At 36.7% G+C, this 27561-nt stretch overlaps 1 protein-coding gene across 1 annotated transcript in view; it reads right to left on the bottom strand.

Annotated features, from left to right (window-relative positions):
* Positions 1–27561, bottom strand: part of LOC108784922 (dynein heavy chain 3, axonemal-like) — an 899093-nt gene that overhangs the window by 728940 nt on the left and 142592 nt on the right. The window contains exons 5-6 of the mRNA XM_018553871.1: positions 26350–26861; positions 25936–26056 (exon numbers count right to left, since the gene is read on the bottom strand). Of these exons, the coding sequence (XP_018409373.1) occupies positions 25936–26056; positions 26350–26861 (633 nt within the window). The remainder of the gene's footprint in view (positions 1–25935; positions 26057–26349; positions 26862–27561) is intronic.

A 27561-nucleotide genomic window follows, 5' to 3' on the forward strand; every position in this document is an offset into this window, starting at 1 on the left:
GTTAGACATCTATTGCCTGCCACATACAATGCTGTTTTAACACCTCTCTCTGGGCAGGTCAATAACACCTCCTAGACTCCAATTATGCAAATACTATTAACACATGGGTGTGACTAACAGATTATGTGGATTGGAGTGACATTCACCATATTTATTCCCAGATAATTTTTTCTGCAAGTCACTCTGAATTGAGAAAGCTGGTCGGATGTCCAGTGAAATGTCTTCAAGAAAAATACAGCAAGTCCAGTTGCCTTGACTTATTTTTTACAGATATACCATGACCTGGATGATAGAGAACCTTCACAGACATATGTAAGAATATGGATTCCGAACATTATAAAAGAACTAATTTACCAACAGTAATACCAGTAGTTTAGGGATTAGATTATTTTAGTGTTTGGGAGAGATTTAGTTTAGCTGAAAGGGTTTAAGTTTTAGTAATGGGGAACATGTTTTTTTGTAATGCTTAAGACTGTTATTTTCCCTGCCTGTATCCTTTGGAAAGATTTCCCTTGACTTCCTGTCCCAAAAGGCACAAATATAGTAAGATGAGATCACTAAAAGTGAAGGGGATTTCCCATGTTAGGCAGTTGCCACCAAACAAGGTTTTCCAATTGGATGATTTTTGTCACTCTAGGACAGATATGTTACTGGCATGGTCACTAGGTAAAAATAAGGTTTTTGTTTTTTTTATTAAGAGGCACTGTAATTATTAAGAGAAGATAAACAGGCAAGGAACCATTTTAAGGCTTAGGTTAAGGGTTCAGGTTGTGGGAGGATGCATAACAAATGCCTCAGGGTGGATTGGAAGACGGTTTATTCATCGTTTTCAGGGTGGCCTTGGGGTCCGCTGCTCTCCCCTTCTTTCTTACCTTTCTGTCTTCTTACTCCTTTCCCATCTTCCTTGACTGCATCCAGCCTGTCCCACTTGCTCATTTTCTTCCCCCTCTTTTTATTCTCACCTTTTTCATTCTCACTCTTTTGTCACACTTTTTCTTCATGTCTAGCATTTCCTCTCTGGGGTAATTTCTAATCCCTCTCCTTCCCCTGTCATTTATTGACATTAGCACCCTTAACAGCACATATCACATGTGCCCTTGCCTCATCTTGCGCACGTTATTGTATACTTGTACTACAGGGCTGTCTCCTTATGTTTATTGTTCTTGATATTGCCTCACTGTTGCACATCTTCTTCCATGTTTGTAACTTATTTAGTAAAACCTAATAAAATATATTGAAATGGAAAGACATGCAATCCTGAGCCTTTTAAACACATGTTACTGCATACACATAGGTGAGAAGGGGCACTAGATCGAATTCATTGCTTTGGGGCAATATATACTACGGGCAGACATTTTTTCAGATACCTTGATACATGCGGTCCATTACGCTTAACTCATTTACAGTGAATGCATACAGGTTTAGCTGGCCAGTGAGCAACTTTACAGAGAAAGCCTGTTTAAGATAAAATGTGGCTTTTACATTTTATAGATTTCCATTTGATGAGTTAAAGCACGAATGTTACTTACGTTTCTGTTGAATGATTCACACTAATCTATAGCAGGGGAAATAACCCAAGAGTGAATGACAGGTTCCAGGTAACTGTACTATTTAACTAGCCTCAAGGCCATTTTATGGATCCTGCTCCAGAAGATTAATGTAAAATATAGGCTTTTGTAGATAGGCTGCTTTTATACAATAAGTGTAATACATTGCATCCCAGGTACCATATTTTACTCATATTTTGCTTTTTAGTCAAAAAAAAAATCGTTCCTCCTTTTGGTATGTTAAATATATAACTGAATACATTTTTTATATCTGTTCAATATGTTCAAAAAATATCTGTTGATGCTGTTAGAAATTCAACTAGTTAGTAAAATCTTGTGCTCTCTGCAAGTGCTGCATTGTTACCAGTTAGCAACATTTCCAGCCACTTCTGTGGAGTAAAAAACACTTACTCCCATTTTATGGAGGAAGGTCCTAGGTTCCTGTCCTAGGGTGAAAGTGCTGCTCCTCCCTAGATACAGTGCAGTTTGTACACGTTGTCATCTTAGGACAGAAATGTATTTACTGGTAGGATAAAAGAATATAAAAAAAGAGAAAGAAATGCAGGTTTTCTGGAAGCAAAAGAAGTTAACATGTTCACATATGAGAAAAATATAAACACCAGTTCTAAACATAGTTTTTGCATGGTTAATTACATATTTGCCAAACCTGTCCTCAACCACCATTAACAGGTCATGTCATCAAGTCCACTTTAGAGATGGAAAAAAAAGTACTTTTTCCATGCTGCTGTCAATTAACTAGAAATACTGGAAGCGCTACTGCAGCCATTTTTCCATCCAAACAGCTAGCTATCAGAGAGTGCTGGCATTTACATCATTTGCACATGTTTAGCAGGTTTCCACATATAATGGCCTGTACAGTCTGTCAGGTAGTGCATGGTGACTACCCCAGTTCAAAATCGATTTATTTCCAAAACCAATGTGTTTACAACCAGGTAACACCTTAAAAACCATGTGCTGTTTGAGTAACAGCTCTGTTAATAACAATTAACAATATACCAGCTACCTAAACTACAAAAATGTGGTTAGGACAAAATACATGCTTTTATATCATGCTCCTTAAGTTATCTGACACTGGCCTAGCTTACACTAGCGCATACCCTCCTACAAGGCACTTCCGTAACATCTAACTTACAGTGAGGGCAACTACCTCCAGTGGCACACTTTCTATATTTTGATCTCAACATTAAGTATAGACTTATAGACATATTTGTATTGAATCCTTAGGACTGTGTTACTTTAAAATACACAAACTGATATATGCATACTTTTTGTATTACACCATATTCACAAACTTCCATTGAACTAGCCTTTGTATTAGTAACTGATTCTGTTTCATGGTGACTTATTAAATCACAACATTACAAACTGTTTTCAGTTTGTCTTCTTTGTATCTCTCAACCATATGCTTGTAATTACCTTTCCTTGCATGGTGTAATTATTAATGTATTATTATTTAGAACAGTTATTTATATAGCACCACCAATTTATGCAGTGCTTTAGAAACTGGACATTTACATCAGTCCCTGCCCTCAAGGAACTTGCAGTTTAAAGTCCCTATCTCACATGCATACTAGGGCCAGCTTTGATGGGAGCCAATTAACCTACCAGCATGTCTGGAACTCCCGGAGGAAACCCACTCAAGCACAGGGAGAACATGCAAATTCCATACAAATAGTGTCCCGGCCAGGATTCAGACTGGGGAGCCCAGTGCTGCAAGGCAGAAGAGCAGATAGGGTCATGGCCAAGATCCAAATTGGGACCCCAGTGCTGCAAGGCAGAAGTGCTAACCACTAAGCCACTGCATTGCCCATAGATGCGAGAAATAGATCTTGAATCAAAATGTCACATTTACTGAACAATTGCAAAGAAACACAAATGCTTAAAGAATATTTGAGGTGTTGGGGAAAATATTTTGCAAGGGATTCTGGTAGAAACCCAAAAACTGACCTCTTTTCTTTGTTTTAGGGCAAACTGAAAACTGAATAAGTCCTTGGTACTGGTTTAGCCATGCACACTTATTGTATCATAAATTTTTTGTATGACCCTGTTATGAATCAATGTTATAGAACATTGTAACACAGTAGTGATGTTCTTTGATACTGATTGCCAACTGACCTTGTCACATCCAGTGATCACAATCTGTCCTTGATAAGTTACCATATTGTAGGCAAGCAATGTGCAAGTAAGTAGGCACGTTCATATACTACCAAAATGTCATACATTGTCTGCCCATGTTCACTGTCCATTTCCCATATCCTATCCTTCATGCTATTAGCATACATTCTAAGAACAGGTGCTCTTTATTAATGGAGACTTATGAGTATTGCAATTATATTAATAAAATACAGCTTATGCTCCATTGTCACCTGGAAGCAAAAATGCATTTACTGTACTTTTAAGTCTCAGTCGGGTGACTGAGACTGTAGTAAAGCACACACAAAGCACTGTAAATGGTGGGATGTATGGTAGGTAAGTGTATCTAAACCTAAACCAAATATTTACAACCATTTATTTTAAGTGCAAAGAAAGTGACACGGACAGTGCACATCTGGCAAGATTTACCGGTGTTTTCTGTACTTGCTGCAAATGTTCAACCCATCCACCATATTTAAAGAGGAATTTCAGGGTTTTCAAATGTTAACCTTTGAAGTGGTGCTAGCCCCACAAGAATATAAACTTACCTGATCCTAGATCCGACTGGTGGCTAGTCCGGTCCCCTTAGTCTTTTCTCCCACGGGCTCCGGCAGTCTAAGACACGATGATGTCATCACACCTATGCATGCTCTATTTACTTTTTTAGTCACCACCACAGGATCGAGGATTGGGTGAGTACCTTTATTTTGTTCCCTACACTAAGTGAGCAGTTAACACTTGCACTGCAGGGTAGCCCCACTGCAAGGCTTGACATTTGAAAATCCTGGAGATCTGCTTTAAAGACTGGCAACTACAATATACTAAATTTTTGTTTTTGTTTTTAGATACAATTTAACTATGATGCAGAATTGTCTGTTATTTTATTCCTGGACAACAAAAGTATTCTAGTGTCTGTAGCTCATCAGGTCCAATAGTTTTCTACAATGACCCAAAAAGCATAAAGGGGAAACACATTCTTGCTGGATGCCCAGTTCAGTCTAGAACTTTTCAAACTGCTGTGTATGAAACCAAACCCAGGCAAGACATATGGCTTTTACTCCATTGTATAAGGTAGTTGTATTGATATTTTGCACTTAGCAACAACTGTTTTGTTTCATTCCTAAACTAAAGAAATTACTTTCATCTGTATTTTATGTAAAGTTATAGCAACATTGTAAAGGTTTTGATGAAAAGGAAAAGACACATTTTATGGAACATTGGAAATATTAAAGAAGTATCACCTGAACTCGCAAAAATCCTGTTGAATCCCCTAGGGGACAAAGTGCACGCAGGACTCAATTAGTAAAAAGTGCATGCAGGACAGTCACAATTAGATATCTGTCATGGTTAGTAAATAAAAGCACTTATTTTGCTTATGCTGGCTGTAGCTCCAACCCAGGCTTTAGCCCTATAGGAACTACTATATGGAAGCTAAAGCACAGTATTAGTCACCAGCCCCTCTCTGTGTATTAGACATGTGGGTAAGCATAGCAGACCATTTATAATTAGAAAGAATAGGCAACTAAATTCCATACCAGATCATCTCTGCAGTCATCCTGTGCAATATTTTCTCTATTTTTCAGGAACTGTATCTTCAACTTCTCTCTGTGTGCCTGTCATTTTCTGGAGCCTCTCTCCTGCAAGCACTGTGTCTGTCCCTGCCCCCTATACTTTATGTGCCTTTCTTTCACTGTCCCCACTCCTTTGTGAGTGCTGTGGGTGTGTCCCTGTGTGCCTGTCATTCACAGGCTCCTCTTCTCTGCAAGTGCTGTCTATGTTCCTGTCCACTCTCCTCTGAGAGCTATTTGTTCACATCTAATTAGGTAGTGGTCTCCTTATGAGCAGCATTGTCAGACAGTGGAGGGGGAAGAGGGGGTACACTGTTAATCATACTAGCTCAGCATACACAGCACTGATTGAAAGAGAACAAAGTGATAAATGCACTTTGTCCCCTGGGGAAGGATGAACAACAGATCTTTCTGGAGAGATGTTTTAAGTTGACCTATGTCAGGTAAATCAGGCTTGGAGAAAAACTGATATTATGGCTTTTAAGTCAAACTACATTGCAGCCTATGGCGACTTGCAACACTGAGAAAAAGTGTGGCTATTATATAATACATTATTTTAAAACTTGATTTCAGATAGAATAACTGGTTTTCTAGCTATTGTACAAGCGCTAATAATATTTCAAAGTCAAGTGCATTGTATACAATTAGCTGTTGCATTATAGTAATTTCCTGTATCCACACCAGAGATAGAAAAATAATGGGGATGTAGTCAAATGAAGCCTCTAGTTAAAAACTGAGTGGAAGTAAGATATTATTAGGAATTTACAAGTTCCAATGCATGACTGACTAACTATTACTATATAATGACTGACAGTTGAAAGTAGTTTTTAGAAAAATATGGCAAGAGTAAAACTGTATTGGTTGTTATAGCATAGTTACAATATCAGTGTCAATGTAAAAATCAAATAATTATTTTATAAAAATAAAAAACCCACCTTATCTGAGTGGGTTGTGAAACTAGACCGCATAGTAGAACTTGTTAACACCTTGTTAACATTTAAACTTCCCATCCCTCCTCTAATACCTTACTCCTTATCCCTCTATGCCTTCATACATTTTTTTGTTTTCATACATACTTGTTTTACATCCATTGATTGTTCATACCCTCCTAAAGGAGTGCCTGAGAGGAGCAGGATTCAGACCCTCATAAACAGCTGACCACTTTTGATGTTGACCTATATAGTTTGTAACACAAGTCCTATGGTGAGGAGGTTCATAGACAGGGTCCATAAATTATGAACATCACATGCCCAGCTCAAAATCTGTCCACACTATCTATGTATGCCTAAACTATGTCTAGTTTGGTATCATTTTTCAACCTCCTACGAATACGTTAATGTTTTATGTTATATTTCTTTCACCTACAAGCTAATAAAGTCAGGAGGATGAATGATTGCTTGTAGCAGAGAGATGCTGAGTAACCTCTTCACACCTGTGTTTTACCAACACCCTGGGTGCTGTAAACATTTCTTTTAATAAAAGTGGGCAACACAGGCCCTAAAAGACAAAGATTATGGCGAGTGGACTGTGTTCTTGGAAACACTACATTTAAGCTAATCCCTTATACAGGTATTGTCCCAACAACAGTATTGCTATTTTGTCAACCACATGTCATTTTGTGATCACCTGTTCTACTGGATATATTAGGATATCAAATTATTTAATATTATAATTAGTAGGTCCATTATTATGTAACTGTATATATAACATGCATAGCATATTATAGTATACTGCATGGTTTCCTTCCTAAAAACTTCAAAAACAGTTGTGCTCTTTACATTTTATAGATAAAATATTGGCCCCACCATGCAAACATATAAATTAAATAAGGGAAAGACTGGATTATAAAATGTGGCAACATAGATATTTCTTATGGGTAAATGTTACAGCTCTCTATAAATGTTATAGCTCTAAATGAAATGCTCCAAAGAGTATCATACATTTTCCCTAATCATATGCAAGTAGGAAATGTTCACAATGAACACATCCATCAAATAGAATGTGTTCTTTGTGCTGAATCAATCATGGATTCAATGTGAACTGTTGCTGAATTAATCAAGGATTAGCCACAGAAAGGAAGATATCTTACAAAGAATCATGGGACAAAGACACCTGCCCATCCTTGGTAATGTAAGTGGGGTACTTTCCCATCCTTAGTAACATAACTGGGGCGTCATGGCCATTATCATTCTACAGAGAAACACTACAGTACAAAATAAGATGTAAGTTCATATCAGGTCCATTAGTTGTAACAGCATGAATATGTATGACTTCACTAATTTAAAGGCTTATCTTTAATTTAGTTTTTCAATACATATCGCTATGCTTCTGGCAAAAACACATATTGATTCATAATGTATATTTTGCATGCTCAAAACAAGCATCCCAAAACACATAGAAATGAGTAATCTTTTCAAAAGTGAAGCTTCTTTTAGAAAGAATAAAGCACATGCTCTCTAACCTTGCTGTGCGTTACATCATTCAATACTAAATTGTGTTTGATATTTGGACAGTGGTTAATTCTCTAGCAGTGAATTAACTTGTAAAATAAGTTTTCTATCCAGTCTGCCAAATGATCTTAGAGGTTATGTTTTCACCTCATATTGTAGATCATGCTCCTTACTCTATGTGCCCTTTCCTTCACTTGTACACATTCCGCCCTTCCCAGTGCACACTGTCTTCATTTTTTTAATTCACTGATTTTGGATTTTTATACATTCTTAATTTTCCCCTTTTTTTTCCTCTATATTTCTTCCTTTGCACATCTTTGTCCCTCATACGTACTGCTCTTTACCCTATATGCACTGCCCTTTCTTTCACTTGTACACATTCCGTCTTTCCTATTGACCATTGTCTCACTCTTTGAATTCCCTCCTTTAATATTTTTTAAACTTTTTTTCTCTTTTTTTTCTGTATTTTATTGTGCACACACAATCTATTTTATAGGTTTAGTCTCCTATATATAGACTGTATTCCCCCCTTTTTTTTATATCTCCTTTCTTTCATGTCATTTAGTTTCCCTTATACATATAGATGGTTTATTTGTTGAATTTTTTTAATCAATTAGATGTTTAGTGAAACAGAGGTTATGTATATTATAAATATGTATTCTATGGACAATGTGACAATTGTACCGGATTACATGTTTTATTGATTGCATTATATGGTAAGATTGATCCAGATGTTTTTCTTTTATGTTTTGTATGAATTCTTTATTTGAAAAACTTTAATAAATACTTATAAAAACAATGTAGATCGCTGTACTAAGGCTGCACAAAACGTTTATACACATTTACCTACCGATGTCCTAGACATAACTCTGTCACAATTGTTGGTTTAGATTGTAGCAAGTTCAATGATCTCCTAACTTAAACACCCCCTGCTCTGCGCTTTAATGTACATTTATTGACCCCCTCTTCTTGTTGTTTGTGCAGAAGCAGAACTACAACCTCCTATCCTTTACAACTAAGAAATGTACCATCTCAGCCTCTATTTGGATTGCATTTGCCAGCACACTGGCAACCTTGACATTTGGCGTGCATTACAAGTAACTGTTTTAAAAAGGTGTGTAGGGGGGCGTGGCTACCAAGGGATGTGAGCAGACGTGTTCTCCCTGAGCTCCGTCCATCACCGCTGAATTTTGGAGATTAGCAGCCCTTAACCAGCGTGACCATGAAGGATAAAAAGCACAAGAAATCGGCAAAGAAGCCATCTACCTCCGCCAAGGGGTCCCAGTCCGCCACATCCATCAGAGGCTTCTTTGGCCACTCGGACCGCGTGAGGGGTGAGCCGCGATGCAAGATGGCGCCGGGCACGGACAAACACACCAGGCCCGCGCTGACGTACTCACCGCCCTCGCCAAACCCGAGACCTGAGGATTCTCAGCCGAGCTCCCCGTCATCGGACTCGACGGATGCGGCCCCGGCGCCGACAGAGGATGTGTGGCTGACGCCGCCCGCGATGACACAGGGCGCCGCATCACAGCCGGCATGGGAGAGGGGTGAGTGGCCTACGAGCGAGGACGCAGAGGAAGGGGGCCTCGACCTACCCCCGAGCCACGGACAAACCCCACGATATGCACCCGCTCAAGGAGCAGGAGATGGGGATGATCCCCCGGCCTTAGGGGAAGTGGAGATAATAGCCGAGACAAGGGATAAGTCTCAGTCTCAGGCACAGACACCTAGGCTGCAGCGCTCTACCAGGCCCAGGGACTCCAGTACAGGCCGCACTACACATCAGGCCACCCCAAGACCCATGACCAGGCCTCAGGACATTACAGGTACTGCAAATAATGCCGACAATCAAGATTTGCTTACTCCTGTACACCCTTCACAGAAACGCAAATCTGTGAGGCCATCTAACTCACGCTCCTCCACAGATGCAGAGGAGGATGATTATACTTTGTGGCGGGAATGCATGAAACATATCCCAACCAAGAAAGATTTTAGATTATTGGTGCAAGAAGTTAGAGACACCTGTAAATCAGAAATACAAGTACTACATAATGATTTCAAGCATTTGGCTCAAAGAGTAGAGGGCATAGAGGAGGAAGTGCAAAGCAATAAACTGGACATATATCAACTTCAATCACAATACGTGACGCAAGAGACCTGCAGAGAATTGTGGAGGACCTAGACAATCGCGGTAGAAGAAATAATCTTCGCCTCAAAGGCTTACCGGAAGCCACGGGATCGGAGGATCTGCGGGAGGTCTTGCAAGTAATCTTTAATAATATTTTGGGGGCCCCCTCTACCAATAACATAATTATTGACCGAGCCCATAGAGCCCTACGACCTAGGGGTTCATCTACTAATCCGAGGGATGTCATATGCCGGATTCATTACTTTAGCGTAAAGGAGGAGATCCTACAAAAAGCCCGCAACATGAGATCTTTGGAGTTTGATGGAGCTCCAATACAACTGTATCCTGACCTCTCGTGGATCACGCTGCAACAACGAAGATGCCTACAACCACTGTTGACTTTACTGAGAGACAATGACATACCATATCGATGGGGATTTCCCTTCAGCCTTACAGCACGTAGGGATGGCAAAAGTGCAACCCTCAGGATGCCAGAAGATCTCTCCTCCTTTTGTTCGGAACTGCGCATCACCTGTCCCAGCCTTTCAGGCTGGGAGCCCCTGCCCAAACTTGGGCCTGAGCCAACAACCTGGCAAAGATCCACGCCAGGAAAAAAAGCTGTAAGGCTAGACGCCCCGTTTGAAACCCCACTACGCAAGCCAAGAGGAACTCCCAAGTATACTCCTCGTTCTCAGCGCTGATGAGGCTGCATATATGATGATATGTTTACCATTTGTTTCCACTGAAATATATACCCCCATTCTAGTCTGCTCAAAGAGCTCTATCTACAGGTCAAAACTTCAGTAACAGGCAGATGTTTCTTGTTACCCTTACTGAATTCTTGATTGTCCCAAATATTTTAGGGCTGCTATCTCAATACCCTCATATTACATGGCAATAGCGGATCGATGAGACGGAACTAGATGTCAGATCGTTAATCCACCACTGTAACTCACCCCCCTCCCCATTTTTCCTTTCTGGAGGAACTCTTGCCGTGGGTAGTTCTTAAGTGAAACTTTTCTCCAAAGATTTTGGAAGATACTGGCAATATTTTCCTAGTTGAGTGAGGAGAAATCTATTACCCTATTACACACTGTTAGTTACTTAATATGTGCGTTTACTTATTGATTGAATATGTGTTCGCACAATTCTATGTTGGTTATTTTAACTTGTTATTGGTTGTTTTTGTCTCTATGTCTCATTTCATGGTCTCACAGAGGGCAGAAGGCAATCTCGAGTGTCTGATCCACTGGTTCTTCCATTTACTCTATGCAGGGGGAATGGAGTGGTTATATTAACAGGGCACCATCAGATCCTAATCTCCCAAATTGCAATATGGCGTCAATGAATACTTGCAAAATTATTTCCATGAATGTTAAGGGACTTAACTCCCAAACTAAACTCTATGCAATTGACTTGTGAAAATAAAGAAAATGTTATTCAAAAAAAAAGGTGTGTAAACTTCCTCCTTAACAGTCATAAACCACCCCTCATGTTTCTTATACGAACTTTGGATCTTTCTAATCTTTTCTTGCTCCTTAAAGCTGAAATCCAGGCAGATATGCAAGACCACCATTGAATCCAGTACTGCGTTAAAACAAAAATAAACATTGAAACTCATGGGGTATGGAGGACCAGAGCTACGAGACGAGGCTACTAAATTTAAACATGTTCACATTAGAGGTGAGGAGATTAAGGGGGGATATGATTTCCATGTACAAAATGTTTAATGGTGGTAGCAACATTAGCGATAAACTGTTTAAAATTAACTCCGTTACAAAAACTAGAGGCCATCACCTAAAATTGATGGAAAAAAAATTCCAGCACAAGGGGCGAAGGGGGTTCTTCACAGTAAGATCAGTTAGGGTCTGGAACTCACTGCCACAGGCGGTGATTTCAGCAAATAATGTGGAATTGTTCAAGAAACTTTTGGACGATTTCTTAAGGGACCGTAATATACAGGGGTACGGGTACTCCTAGAATGAGATCCTAATAGGTTGGACTTGATGGACTAATGTCTTTATTCAACCTCAAATACTATGTAACTATGTAACTATGTAACTATGTTGTTACCATGAGTAAATATATCTGCATTTAAATTTGCTACAATCCTCTACACAGGCAGGCTAAAACTAAGTGAGTTGGTTCTGTGCCAACAGGATGGGAGAGCAGAGTGACAATGTGGTGGTGCATCCTCATTGTCCAATCAGCTGATTTAGGAAGGTTTAGTGACAAAGTTTTGTTTGCTCAGCTGCAGAGGAGAAAAGCAAGGTCACTAACCTGGTTCCATTTTGTGGAAGGGGTGCCTAAAGCACATGACTGACTGAACAAAATGATAACATTTTTACATATTTGTATTTCAACTGTGTATTTGGTTGTTTGCCTGTTTTCATGCTTCAGTACATAGGACTGAAAAATATGTTGGCAGTCTTGTTTTTAAGTGTTATGTTACATATACTGTGTTTAGGATTCTGGAAAAGAAAAGACACACTTTTACTCTTGCTCCACCCTATCTAAATATATGCTTATGAAATGTTTCAATTTCATGTTACCTGTAGCTATAGTGTGGATAACTGTAAATACAGTACCTGACTACATTTCCTCATTTGACTATTTGAACATTTCTCACTGCAAAATATGGTTAGATGAAAAGAAAAACCTGTAGAAGTATAACGGAACAATATTGGTTAAAAGAGTGCTATTTGCCAAATTGATTATTACACTATCCAAGCTTAAGAAAAATGAAATTTGTCAGAAGGGTGGATTTTCTTTAAGCAGCAGCGTGAATAGTCATATCTTTTCTCTTAAGCCTTGCAGAATATGATGGAAGTCATATCAGAGATGATAATACTTTCCATCCATACTTCTGACTTGCACTTTCAAAACTCTCCAGGCTTGATCACTGACGGTAGCAGCAATCAGCTTTTAAGACCACATAATCCCTTTAAGAGACTGTTAGGTAATCAAATACTGTAAATCAGCATTATCTGGATTACACATTCTATTTTCCAGGCTGATAGACTCAAGTAATTACCATCAGAATTTTACTGCAAAATTACAGCTATTGAATAATATTGTCTGACTGAATAATTGTCTCATACTATGCAAATATAAATTGTATATACAAAGATAGGGATAAAGTAGGAGAGCATCAAGCATACTTGTAGCTATCAAAAAAATAAAGCATTTCAAAGAACTGTTCCATGCTCATAAAGTGAAACTATGATGAACCTAAGGGCACATAAGTGCTGTATACAGAATTATGACATCATATGGGTACTAGTGTCTTAAAATTACAGTTTGTATGTATAGTATGTGAATATATATGTACATAGGGCATAGATATTTGTGAATTACATATGCAGGTTATATTTTTTGTTTACTAGTGTTCCACAATGGCTGCCCCTTGTAGTCACTTGTATTAGTGTTCAATTATCCAGACTTTATATGCAGTCCTAAAATTAATTTTGCTATGACAGAACTATGGCACTAGGCAGCAGTGCTCTCTAAATAACTAATTAGAACAGGTATGCAAATCAGTAATTCTGCACCTTTTATTCAGTGACTTAAAGGATAGAGGCAAGAAACAGCCATGCAGCTAACACCAGAAGGACATGAGCAATTGAAGCACCCATTTTTCACTCTTATAACCTTCACAAATTCAAATCACTTACAATGCCACTGGTAGCCACATAACATGTTGTCTTTGACTAAAATTTTGAGCACACGAAGTAGCAGTGTTTTTGAAATAACTCTTGATAAGAAACAAGCACTTTTGTATACCCAAAATTATAATGTGATTTAACTGTGCTGACATGTGCCTATTGATTCATGATAAGTATGTTTTTTTAAAAAAGGTCTGCTGCAATCTTGTGGTTACCAAAAAACATCATATTGAGGAGCTGTCCAGTCCTGAAACCTGACTATTTTAACTATGTAGTATGATTGTTTGGGTTTTTGGTTGTTCTCGTAGGTAGGTAGGTAGGTAGGTAGGTAGATACAAATGTTGTCTGGCTTTAAGTAAGCTTTCTAGAAGGCACTAAAACTAGAATGCAAACTAGCTTTTATAAACAATATATTGCACAGATAGGAAGGATATTCTTTCACACTGCTGATTTTCTGCCCACCAATCCAATCACGCTAAAAGCCCATGAGGTCTACTATGCATATTTTTGCCTGGGTGAATGGCTCTAAATTTAACAATATAGGATAGCAATAGGTAATAATAGAATTCTAAAAAGTATCTAAATATATTAAAGTGTGGAACCATTTACATTTCAATTCTTATTAAAAAAAGTTTAATATTGTTTTCATGTGATTAAGGGATTTAGCTATCTAGGTTATAGTGTTTAAGATCTGCAGCTGATATTTTTTATAGCTATAGCACAGAGGTTAGGGCCCCAGAAAATAAGAAATTCTACCATGTGCCAATGTGTAAGCAATCACATAGTAGATAGAGACATTCTATCTGGTTTTTACATGTGGCTTTATCATGGTTCATGTTTGGTTTAGGCTGTTTCAGGGTCAGGCGCCAAAATACCAAAGGGCATCATGCTGAAATACACTACAAACCTTCAAAGGCATTAGCCAGATGCTATATTCTTTATAGTCTTTAAAAGGCTGTTCTCTAGGATAGAATACATACCAGTCACTACAGAATAAGCAGACAGAAGCCTTGTGGCAAGACTCTTTTGCCCTAAAATGTATTGTAAGCTGCCAGCTTTATTGGGGTGCTAAGATGGGTTAAAACTACTCCAGCATGGGGCAAAGGGCTAATAAGAGGGGGAAGACGGTAGGAGAAATGTGTGGTCTGGGAAGTACAAATGGGCATTTGAGGAAGGCAATGTATAGTGATGATCTGGGTTTAAATCCAGATACGTAATGAGGACTTATCAAAGTCCCTTGTTAAATATGTTTTTTAGAGAGACCAGTTTTTGGTAAATTTTGGAATACTACTGGGAACTGGTTATGTTACACCTATTGATTGTAATGTTTCACTCTTTCATAACATCTCAAATTAAATATTAAAATGGAATATCCTAAGCTCACAGAAAAACAAACTGGGTAACCACACTCCCTCCTACACCAAGTACTTTAACTTCTTTAACTCTGCAAACTTCTTTTACATGTTTAAACGTTGGTAGAAATATCTTGTAGCAATCATGTACTGGGTTAATACAATTTAACCTTTCACAAGTGAAACGCTTGTAAATAATAGTAAAAAATATTAGGATTAATAAATAACAGTGATTTGTAAAATATATTTTTTCATACATTTGTTTATAACTGAAGTTACCGAATTATGCCACTTTACAGCTCACTATTTAACAGTCGAGCTTGGAGTCAGTAAACAATACTGACACCTAACTATAGGAAAAAGAACCAGACATATACATAGCAGCTTACAGCCATATGCTAAACACAAATAAATTGTATGTCTATTTAAGGGCAGCAAATTAGGGTGACCACCTTAAATGTGGCTTTCCAGGATCTTTAAACCAGTACAATTATTTTTATAAAGAGAGAAAAAATGAAGAAGTAGAAACAATAAAGATGGATAGAACATTCCTGCCACAAATATAAGAGCAAAGCAAAACAACAAGGTTACATGAACATTAAACATTTTATTAGACCAAGTGTTCAAAATATATTTAAGACCCCATAAAATAAAGCATCCCTGAATAAAAACTACTTTTTTAAGGATATACTTTCTACAAACATAAAACTGTTGTAGTTCTTTTGACAAAAAGGTTGGAGGAGGCAGCTCCTTTCACACAATCATTGTATAGACTAAAGTCACTGGTATAGTGAACCTTAAAGGTATTGTGATACCTAAAGTGTTATAATAGGCAAACAGCTAAATACACTACCTGCAAAAAGTCTTACCTGCCAAAATTACTATTTCATTCAGGCAACTTTTTAATCCCGGCACCCCTGCCTGACGATTTCATTTTCTTTATGCAGTCAAACCAATACAGCTTGGCCAACTGTGATGGATAGTTAAAAAAAGCATGACATACTCTCCCCTCCAATCAGAAAGATCCATTTGTTACATTTACAGCTCTGTTCAAATGCAGGTTTTACTGGATTACAATTACTATTTTAAAAATATTATTAAGAACAACTGTTCTTAATAAATGCATACTTGAATAAAATATGTTTTACTTTAACTAGGTAATTTAAATAGCTGTCTAGCAAAATTGTCATTTTATCGAGTCACGCAATGAAGGCTTTCATATAACCAGGTCATAATACAGTTAGTGATAGTTAGTTAGCTTCATCTTGGGCTTGTTTTGTAATGTTGAACATGTTTAACATGTTAAACCCCTCCAGTTTGGGAAACCATTTGGATGAGTGCCAAAATGTTTTCATCATTTCAAAACAAGTCCAACTGAATGTGACTAAATATTAATAGCTTAAGTCCATATATTAGACTTACATTTCAGGTGTTATATAGACAACAATGGGGCTGTATTCATGAAAACTGAAGCAGACAGTTTTCTTATGGCAACCAATAAGCTTCTTTCTTCAGTTTGCTTAGTTAAGCCTTGAAAAGAAACAGAGAAGCTTATTGGTTACCCTGGGCAACGTTTGCATATTCGGTCTGCTCCAGTTTTTATGAATTCCCTCCAATGTATTCAGAGTTGCTAAAGCTATTTTATGTGCATAGACCAAGCAAAAAGCCATATAGCCATCCCTCATAATTTTAAGTCTGGCCTTCCATATCCATAATTATGTACAATTTTACATTGTATAATACTTAAAGAGATCCTAGATGCTCAAAACAGCAAATAAGAGTGAAAGGTGAAAAAATTCAAAAGAAATAGAAAAGCTATTTGACTGTATTATGCCTGAAATGTGAGCAACTGGCTTTTATTATAAAGAGGTGAAGTCTTCACGGCAACGGCCTCAACAGGCCCAGAAATAGTCACCCCCTCTACGTATATATGGCAACATGGTTTTTAGTGCTGAATCAACATTTTTTTTTAAATTACATATAAGATGATATGCAAACTCTCTGGCCCATAGATTATTAATATTTTTTTAAATTCCTGGCTTTGTAATAGCAATGGACACAGCAACCAGTTTCATTAATTATATTGGGTTAGGACATAGTATGCATAGGTTATACCTTAGAGGGAAGCCGTTTTTTTTATCTTCTGAAGATACTATATGTGCAGTAATTGTTGGCATAAAAGCATCTGCACAAATGGTTCAGCATTGAAGCTTTGGTCTTCAGAGAAAAAGTAAATGTATGTTACTGAAATGTACATTGCCTTGATGCTTTTACTTCATTTAGTCTTTTGTCACAAAAATAACTATTTTCCTAAAATCTAACTCTAAATAGATTTCCCTAAACTCAAGCCTATTTACTATTCTAACTATATATTTAATTCTAGTAACAAATACCACATCTGACCCTAAATCTAACAAGCAACTAACCATAATTCTAACACTATTAAGTATTTCAAACTCTCCCAACTGATCGCAACTATTTTAAAGTAGATATAAACACTAACTGGATGTCATTTAGTTTACTAAAACACCATGCATAATATAATTAGCATTTTTTTCTAATAAATTGCTGTTTTCACCTTATTTCATCTTTTGTTGCATCTCAGTTCTCCTGATTTTCTCCAGCCTGCACTTGCTCAAGTTATCGGCTCTATGTAAGAGCTCGGTGTGGGCTACCTGGTGATGACAACCATAGACCATGCTTGTACATTGAGCGCTGGCATGGTCACTTATAGCCTCTATCTGGAGCACATGGGTGACAACACAGGAAAGACGGGGACAGGGCATTGTCACCTTATAACAAAAAGTGTCTAAACCAAGACCTTTATGGCAGAAATACCAGGTGTTATTTCATGAAAGCTCAAAATACGTTAGCATTAAAAAAAAATTAGATTTTAGTAATTGGGTTCACATACTTTAACTATTATAACCCTATCATTTAAGATAAAGTGCACCTATTGGGGATAAAAATGCAGGGGCTTTCACTGTGGACTTGTTTTTAAAAGGGGCACATTCCAAGTCTGCATCATGATCTTGGCTTTTCCTTTTAGTGAGTCACTGACATGAAAAAGTCTATAAATGTGAAGATTGTATAGTATAGAAAAGACTGGATTAACATGAGCAATGCCATGACCTATCCATACAGCAATGATTTAACAGCTTTCACAAGCACCTTGTAATTGTATAAAATCTGCATTCAAACAAAGAGGTGGAGATACCCTGGAGATATAGCTGCAGATTATATAAGACCCCAAGTCAAGAGAACCATGTTGTTTTACTGATGGGAAAGATAAATTAATGCAGCAGAGGCAACCGTAAAAGAAAAGGGCAACCAATATGTAAATCACTTCTAAACCCCTACATATAAGCCAAGGTAACAGGAAAAATTTCAATATAGACTTGATTTTCATATTTAATAATTTTTATGTCTGCTTTCCAATGGTTCAGATACCTGATTTTAAGTAAACTCTTATCTGTGATGTGCATCTCTCTTTGACATTTGTGGATACACGCAATACACTTTGTATTATTTTAATTGGAATTTGGATGTGTGCTGACAAGTGTGCTGAAATGTTGGTAAATGTAAAAAATGTTTAATCTCATTTGTGCTATTGTCATTCACCTTCTAAATACGTGGATCATGGAAACATAACATTTGCCATAAGACGCAAGTTACCACAAATAAATATGAAATCTGGCCTCATTATTGCAATGCAATGTTAATTAAAGAAATGTTCTGTGTGGGTGTATATCATTTTTACCTAATGACATGAGGTACGTAGATAAAATATGCAGTATGGAAGCCATGTAATGTGTTTTGCACTGCTTCATTTACTGCTGCGCCAAATAAATTGTAGCACAGAGATACAAAAAAAAACTGCTGCTGGATTATAAAAAAAACATTGCATGCAGCTACACCTACAGTAGGGATTTGAAGCTAAACCATTGAAAGAATTAACTTTTACATTTCAGAAACAAGCAGGTCATTTTAAGGACTGGTTAATCTAAATTACACTTGCCCTTATGGAAAACACTTAATAGCATTCACTAATATGTATGAAAAATAGCCGACTGCTACGTGACAGCAATTATTTTTCTTTTATAAATGGTGGTGTTCTAGGAGATTACTGAACAGGAAGCCAGATGTGTGCCAAAATATATTTCCCCATAATATTACCTTCATTTCAAATCATAGGAGTTCTGCTGAATAAATTTGCAAGTGATTATTATTAAAAAAACTTCTATACAGGCCAACACCATACAAGCACTTTAAAGTGATCTTTTTTGTAATCAATAATAGCATCCTAATGGCAGGCATGTTTGCACCATTTGTACATGCAATAGCCATACTAGAATGTGTAATATGTTTCCTACAGACTTTGGTGAGTGCACATCTTAAGTGTACTCTCTACCATAAGAATACAATTATTTATCCACAACTTTTTAGTACTTATGTGTGTTGGAAATTTTGTCTGAACCTATTTGTGTTTAAGAAAACAGAATAAAAGGGGTGTCCCATATGTGCAAAGAAATGGACCCTGTTGGAGTCATACCGTGTGACAACAAAGAGGGCAGACACCAACAGTAGCACCTCCCACTTGTCTCTGGGCAGTACAGCCATCTTGTATAACAGTGACACTTCAGGTTATACCTGGTATAGCAGCTCATTGATTTGAAATAACATTTGGCAGACCACTTTAGAGTTCCTTAATGCTATTGTAGATTAATGAATCAAGATTGTTACCATTTACACCCCTCTTTAGGTATGTTGTTTGACTCAAGTCCTGATAAGAGATATGAAACAATGCTGATAAGCTTGATCAACTAAAAAAATTCAACATTTTATTATCATTACTATTATTATTATTATTATAAAATGATTGTAGAGTTCAGGAGCCATTCAGTTTAGTCTGAGAGCCAGCAGACATTAAAGAACCAGGAAACACGCAGAAAGGGTTCAAAACCTTACATACCGACTGTTATTTAATTTGAGGGAATGTGGTTTCCAGAAATTCTTCAGCTCTAATATACCGTACTTTAGCTGAAGATCATCCTAACAATGTAATATAATCAAACACTACTGTAATTTTAGTCACAGTAGCACTGCTGGCTGCTGTAAAGAAAAACCTAACAAATATTGCATTCAAATCAACCTGTCCTGCCATGACATTTCTAAAACATCAACTATTTGACAGTATTTGTCATGGTAAATCCCATATAAGATTATTACCAAGCTCATTTGCAGCATTCTCAGAGATTTTACTACAAATATTACCAATGGCGTTAAGATTCTATAAATCTCAACAGGACAGGCTTCAAATCTACTTAGCCAAAAGAAAAGGAAGAAATCCGAACTGAAAAATGTCCTTTATTCCCTCATCTTTGTTATTAAACAGGATGAACACATTCCTAAAATAGAACAAAAGCATTTTATTAAAACTGTGTCATAATGATTAAATGCTAGTGTCATCCTCAACAAAGGATATTGTATGCTTAATTGCTCTGTTCAATATATATTTGTATCTTACTTTTTAATTATCTTGTATATTTGCACACTTTCTGCACAATAGGATTGTTAATTCGCCACTTGATATAAAGAGCAAAAAAAAGCCAATTTTCCAGGTAAAGAAATAGCATTCTGCTCTAATATAAGAAGGAACAGTCCATTAGTGAAATGGATGTTCTCAGTCTCAGGTGGGGATCCTGCTGAAATTCTTCAGCCATACCCCGCTGATTGATTGATGTAACATGGCTAGGTAATGCAGATCCAAAGTTCTCTCTCATAATGATGGAGGAGACCAAAACATTCATGCTGGGTGCACATTAATCTTTGCATAAAAAATAAATTAGACGAGTTATGGTTACACGAAGCTGCAGTCTTTCCCCCTTATTTGCCTGCCTGTCATGTATGACTTTAACACTTTGCATACAATTGCTGCGGCTGCTGAATTAAACAGAAGTGAATAAAAATTGGATGAAATAATGATCCTCATTTGGAAGCTGTCTAAGATGTACATCTTTAGAGGCAGCATTTAAAGAGATATAGATATATATATTATTTTTTTTCATAGGAGCTGCTGGACCTACTACGGAAATACATAATATTTATCAAATATGAATATAATACAGCTACACTTTTTTGTCATATTTACTAGTGCTCACGCCAAAATACACTATCTATTGATAGCCAATCAGAATCCACATTCACTGATCTAATTTCCATAGACTGAAATCTGATTGGATGCTATGAGTTTTTGCACATTATCAAAGAGATTTCCATTGCATTACTAAATGATTGTTTTGTATTTTAAGAACATTCAGCACCCCGACGTGTATTATGAAGGGCATGCAATTTTATACCAGTTACCAAAAAAAAACATATTTCAGTAAAGGAGTGCTTTAAGCATGACATTTTAACAAAACAGCTACAAATATCATGGCAATTGAATGTAGAACAATTGGGACTTACATGAACACTTGCCATTATGTTAACTAAATAGTTTTGATCGTGTTATTCTTTCCAGCAAATAGCTGGCATTTCCCCTTTTGTACATAGAAATCTCCATTTTTTTAAAATCCAGATACCCGCTGCTACTGTGGTGGGAATGAATAATTGCTTTAGTATTGGGCTATTATATTTAATCATCCTCAATGTAGCCTGCAAGTGGCTATAATGTATTTCGAACCAATTGACCTTGATAAGCAACAGGGCTTGCTGCTCTTTTGCACAAATATATGTCAGATCCTGCAATTGTGACACTCTCAACCTAATTATATAGATTTATTGCATTGCATATAGTTTGCATATCACTTAGGTTTATGTAACCCCTTCGGTAACACATTGACCTGCAGTCCAACAGAGCTCAAGCAGTTATGAAGACATCTGTATGCACCATTAAATTACACAGGTCATTATTTTTCTCATACATTTAGTTATTTCAGTAGTTAGCATTTTGATGCCTACATTCTGCTTACAGGATTAAATGATTTTTTTCATATTTAAAATGTCATATTTTATATATTTTCTTATGTGATTTATATTAGGATTTAGGATCTAAAAAAAAACTTTATACATAAAAAAACCATCTAAGGCTGATAACATTCTATGTTGCTCATATTCATATAGACATGTCTCTTTGCATATAATTCCACACAACCACACATGTACAGCCTTAAACAACCAAATAAAGAAAAGAAGATGTACCTAGAACACAGTTATTAAACATGCAGGTGCTTTAAGCATTAAAGAAAAAAATTTTTTTTCCTAATTATACAATTAAAAATTAGTAGTAGTGGCTACTTTCTATTATGTATATAATTAGTGAATGCTTCCACTGCTGAAAATCTATTTCAAAATGGAATAAACACATAACTATGCCAATGTCCTATTAACTGATGATTGACAAAGGTGACCATATACACTACACATATGAAGGATTACAAACCTACTCAAAAATAAATCAGATTTACCTGAAGCCTTGAAATTGCATGGATTAGGGGAAAAATATTCCTAAAAAGGACTGTTCATCGTGATTTAAAAACCAATAAATTAACCTAAATCCCTTTTCATCCCTATTGGTGGGAGAGCTAAAATTAAAAAGATTAGATCTTTTCACGTCAATCACAACAGGCTTTATGATGAAATAATCTCCCATAGCACCTTAATACCTATAGCAAACATTAACCCTTCCAAGTAATTGAATCAAATTACTTGCACATGCTCGTGAATCAAAAGATTGCCAGGTCTTCTTTTTAAAATACTGCATTGACATTCCAAGTCAATAAAATATACTACAATAAATATTATGTATGAGATGCAGATGTCAATTGTGGATTCAGACTAATTTTTTGCTATAGTAATATTCTTGGGCAAGACATTTGCTCCTATAATTCATATTTATACTATCATCAACAAACCTTGTCCAGTTGATGCTCTTTTACTATATGGATTGTTTTCTCCTAAATTCTGTACCAATAATGGCATTCATCTGCAGCAGCAGTGGAGGGTATCATCTGAAACTAGCAGCAAGCCTCATTAATTTTTAAAACTATGTGACCTTGGTACAGTTTACAGAGTGTAAATACAATCACAAATTAGATTGTGGAGCACTGATGTTTAATATTGCATATGTACTGTGAACAGCATGTTCATGTGTCATATATTACTGATTATTATGCATGCTGTTAAAGTAATGTTTGAATGATTGTCTCTCATAGGAATTAAGTCCTCCAGGCTTCTTAGCCAGCTCAGTTACCAAGCATAATGTGGACTGCTCTATCTTATTGTGTTTGCTCACAGGCTTTTACCAGCATGGACAAAACAGTGTACTTTTGAGTTAAATGCATTGTTGACGGAGCATACCATAATGTTCTGAGAAAGAGTAACATTATAGCTCAAAGTTTAAGCTACCTTACTTACAAATTAAAGAAAAAAAAAATCAGTAGACTTGTCTATTGTCCTACCTCCATGCTGGCCTGCCACCATGGAGATTGTATCTGTAATGTGTATTACTGTGCCTGTTACAGCTGTGACACTAATCTGCTTGTGCAGAGCAATACAAGGGGGTGGAGGAAGAAAGAAGTGATAGCCTGCTGACTTGTAGACTGAGAACCAAAACCTCAGGCCAAGTCAAGGCTGAATGGAAATGACACCAGTAAAAGCTTCAAAGTTCTGTCCTTCATCAAGAAGGTATGCAGTTTTTTCCCCTCCTTCTAATGAAAAGTGACTGTCATTAGGGATTCTCGTTGATCACTGTCTAACAGAGGAAGACCTTATACATACTGCTGGGGTCTGCCAAGCAGCCCAGAAAGCATACAGGTAACTATTGTTCAAGAGGCAGACATGAATCCAATCAGCTCAGACTCTGACAGATTTCAGCAAGCAAATGCCAGGGCTTTGCTTTTAACTCTTAATTGACTATTTTATACCCCGTTACTGTGCATTTGACATACAATAGCTAAATACTGCAATAAAAGGCAGTTAGTTAATGATGTTGATGAATGATCCTGTACAGTATAGACATAACCAATGCTTATAATATAAATTTTTCTTTCACAATATACTCACAATCGTTTGTAGTACAATCATTACTTTTGCTTAGAATAGAATATGTTCATTCATTTTGTATTTCTTTACACCAACAGAACCCTGGTGTATTTCTACTGATCTCTTTAGTTACAGATCTTACCTTCTGCTGTATAATAATCTGAAGGGTGTTTCCATATTAAAATATAATCATAAATAATAGCCTGATCTTTAATGTACTATATCATGGTGTAGGTGAATTTAAATTTTCTAAAAGGAACTACAAGTGGTCATACAGTAAAATAAATGACAGGGTTTTGGAAACACCAATGATAGACACTATACTATGCAAGATAATTCTAGAATGGACACCCAGGTCTTAATCATGGGGACTATTATTTTTCAGAAAAAAAAGAAAACCTTCTATACAGTATGCCTTCTAATTACATTTTATGTCTGTAAACATTACAGCTTTACATATCACTTTGAGATTATTAGTTCTATAGTAGTGAAGTACACAGTTCTACTCAGACCTGCTCTATATATTACATGTATACTTGACAGGTCTTGACAGTTCTAATACAGAACAGTAAGTACAGTGCCTTAACAAGCAGGAATGTTAATTTCTAGCTACATAAGAAAAATAGACAAAACATTATAATTTTGTTCAGAACACTAAAAAATAAAAGGGCACAAAAACAGACCTACAATAATATTTCACAATAAATTACAATAATTTTGACCTGCAGAACCTATCCAGTCCATAATTAGGGTTGATCAGTTTAACAGTCTGAAAGGTGTGTTACATGTTTTTGCAGAGATTACTCCTTTACATGCACAAAACCTTGAGTATAGTGTAGATACTGGAAATACTGTCCTTACGAAAAATATTGTGCTCTTAGCATGTGACTTAAACATCATACTCAAATGAAACCAGACTGTTCTCTGTCAGCAATCAGTGTATAAATATAAAGCAGGTTATTATGTGTTGCTATCAGCTACAGCCTGAGAAGAGGGTTGCTTTTGTGAGCACACTATGGCTCTATTGTCAGAAAACAGACATGCTACTTGTATTTCAGCTTTCTAACCCCAGATAACCCTGTACTGGTTAAGCATTGCACTTGGTTCGACTCTTCTAATTCTTTCTGACAACCAGAAAGCAAGTACTAAAAAAAAAGTCAGTGACTTCAATAATATCATCTACAGATTATGAACAGACAAATGGCTCTGCATAGCATGATTACAAACAATATGCAGATCATGTGAAATGTTTTTCTTCCTTTTTGGTAATAAAAATTACTTTAGGTACTGTAGTTTTACAAAGGACCATGAAACTTGGATTCATGCAAAGTGATTCCAGTTCTTCTACTGAATATTATATATTTACCTACCCCTGTATACTATATATATGTGTGTGTGTGTGTGTGTGTGTGTGTATAACATTTATTTTTATTATTCTTTATTTTATTTTTTTATTCCAATCATTACAATTTAGTCCCTAGACTGACAATTCTCTGTAAGGACTGAATTTAAAGCCATGGAGCATTATTTACCATTTAATCAGAGTCTCTGGTTTGTGTGCCCACCCTTTGGAGTTTCTTTGTGAAAATAAATGTATAGAAAACACGGTCTATTACCCCTACATACAATAGGGGAGATTTATTATTCAGAGCAGACCTAGTAATTATGAGACTCAAAGCATGCTTGCTTAAACAGTGATTTGGAAACAGTATGATGAATGTGCATTTGGTTAGATTAATGGACCGGCTATACTTTGAACTTGTTGCTGAAAAGAACCGGGAATGCTTTGTGTGTATTAACTTTACAGTACATCCAGCCAACTCAGGCTATTTTGAATTAGCAATGGATGCTAATCTAATGATCTTTGCACAATATACACAAAATGCTACTTTCCAACAGTTGTTGGAAACTTGAGAATTCTACTTATTATCACGATTTTATACAACATAGTTGAGCGCTTCATGGTTGATAAAGAATAAATATTGGTCACTATGTCTAGTTTTAAGTTCTTTCAATCACTCACCTGTCTAGATGCCCTTCAGTAGGTGTAGCTGGTCTGGAGAGACCGTGTGTAGAGTAGGTCGATGGAGGAAACATCACACTGAGAGCTGCTGTGGTCATTGCATCATGCTGTCTCCAATCCTCTGCAGCACAACCTTAAATTTAAGTTCAAAACAAAGCATTATGTCTCAATATGTGACAGAATTATTAGAAAATCATAATGCTTGCATGCAAAAACCTGAAAAAAGTCAAAAGACTGAAAAAATCCTTGAGATTTATGAGGCATTATGTTGAAATAAAATCAAAATAAATGGTACTTGTTATTTTGCTCTTTTTATTTTATAGAAAATGATACTTTGGAAAAAAATGTTTGATTTGAAAGAAAAAGCAGTTCATCAGTGATACATATATTGTGTAATAAATGTATTTCACTTACCATGAGATTTGTGCTTTGATTTCTTGCGAGTATGTGCGGAGATTGGCTGGCTTTCAGGCTGAGTGGAGTGTTTAGTCCCCTCCAGTTCTCTGTGCTGCTCTGCTGCAGGTGTGCTGAAAGAATGACTGGCTTTGTCTTGAGAGAAAGACAGTGGCCTATGTAAGCCAGGGCTGTCTGCGTTGTCTGATGATGCTGGAAGAAGTGGCAAACTCCTAGGGGGAGACAGGTATTTGCTGCAGTCTGCAATCCAAACAGGTTCATTTGTGCTCTTATAATGAGAGTCGCCTTGGTTTTTCTGTCTCGAAGTGTCTGTGCTCTGAATCGAGGGATGTCTCTTCTCCTTAGTATTTATTTGCTTCTGGATTGGAGGGAGAGGTTCTGAGTTTCTCAGTCCAAGATCAAAGGCAGGCATGCAATTGGATGATACACTGTTTTCTGACTGGCATTCAGTTCCCCGGGTTGCTGCATTGCTGAAAAGCTCACTGTGGTCTTCATTCCAGGACCCAGGAGCTCTGTGTGATTTAAAAAAAAATCATTATTTAAGAAGCAGACTAGCTCTACACTCCTCCCCTCATCACATTCTTGTTTTTCTAGTGCAAAACAGTAACTATTTCAGCAAGGGGATCACTCAATAAAACCAAGGTCTGATGATTTGAAAATGGCATCATCTAACAAAACAATAATGATAACATCATACAAATTTATGAATTTTATTTCCCTGCAGTCACAAAACATCAGACATTTACTCTAGAAAGAAAGCTGTTAGATCCTTCCTCCAGTTTCCATAGTGATTTCATTTTTCCCCCTTTTATCACAGATTGGCTGTAGAGCGGCTTGCCTTTGTTGTTTAAAAGGCTTATAGTACCAACTGTCAATATAAAGAACAAGTAAACACAGCACAACGAACACTGCCAATTGTTGTTAGGGTCTCTGAATAGAAAGGCAATAAAATTACTGCGATTAGGGCACAGTGCATATGGGTGTTTATTGTAGTCATTTTTGTGAGTGTGTGTATATGCATGTGTATTTCTATGCACATACATACACACATACACTCCCACACATATACATATATACATTTATAATATATAGATACCTGCATGCTGTAACATTCACAAATTAAGTCAGTAGGTTCACAATATAAAAATGTAAGTGTAAAGCTTAAATATCTTATGTAAATGCAGTTCCTTACCATCACTTAAGAAACCAGCA

This window comes from Nanorana parkeri, unplaced genomic scaffold (assembly GCF_000935625.1).
Source record: "Nanorana parkeri isolate BGI_ZX_2015 unplaced genomic scaffold, ASM93562v1 scaffold132, whole genome shotgun sequence".
Lineage (NCBI taxonomy): Eukaryota > Metazoa > Chordata > Amphibia > Anura > Dicroglossidae > Nanorana > Nanorana parkeri.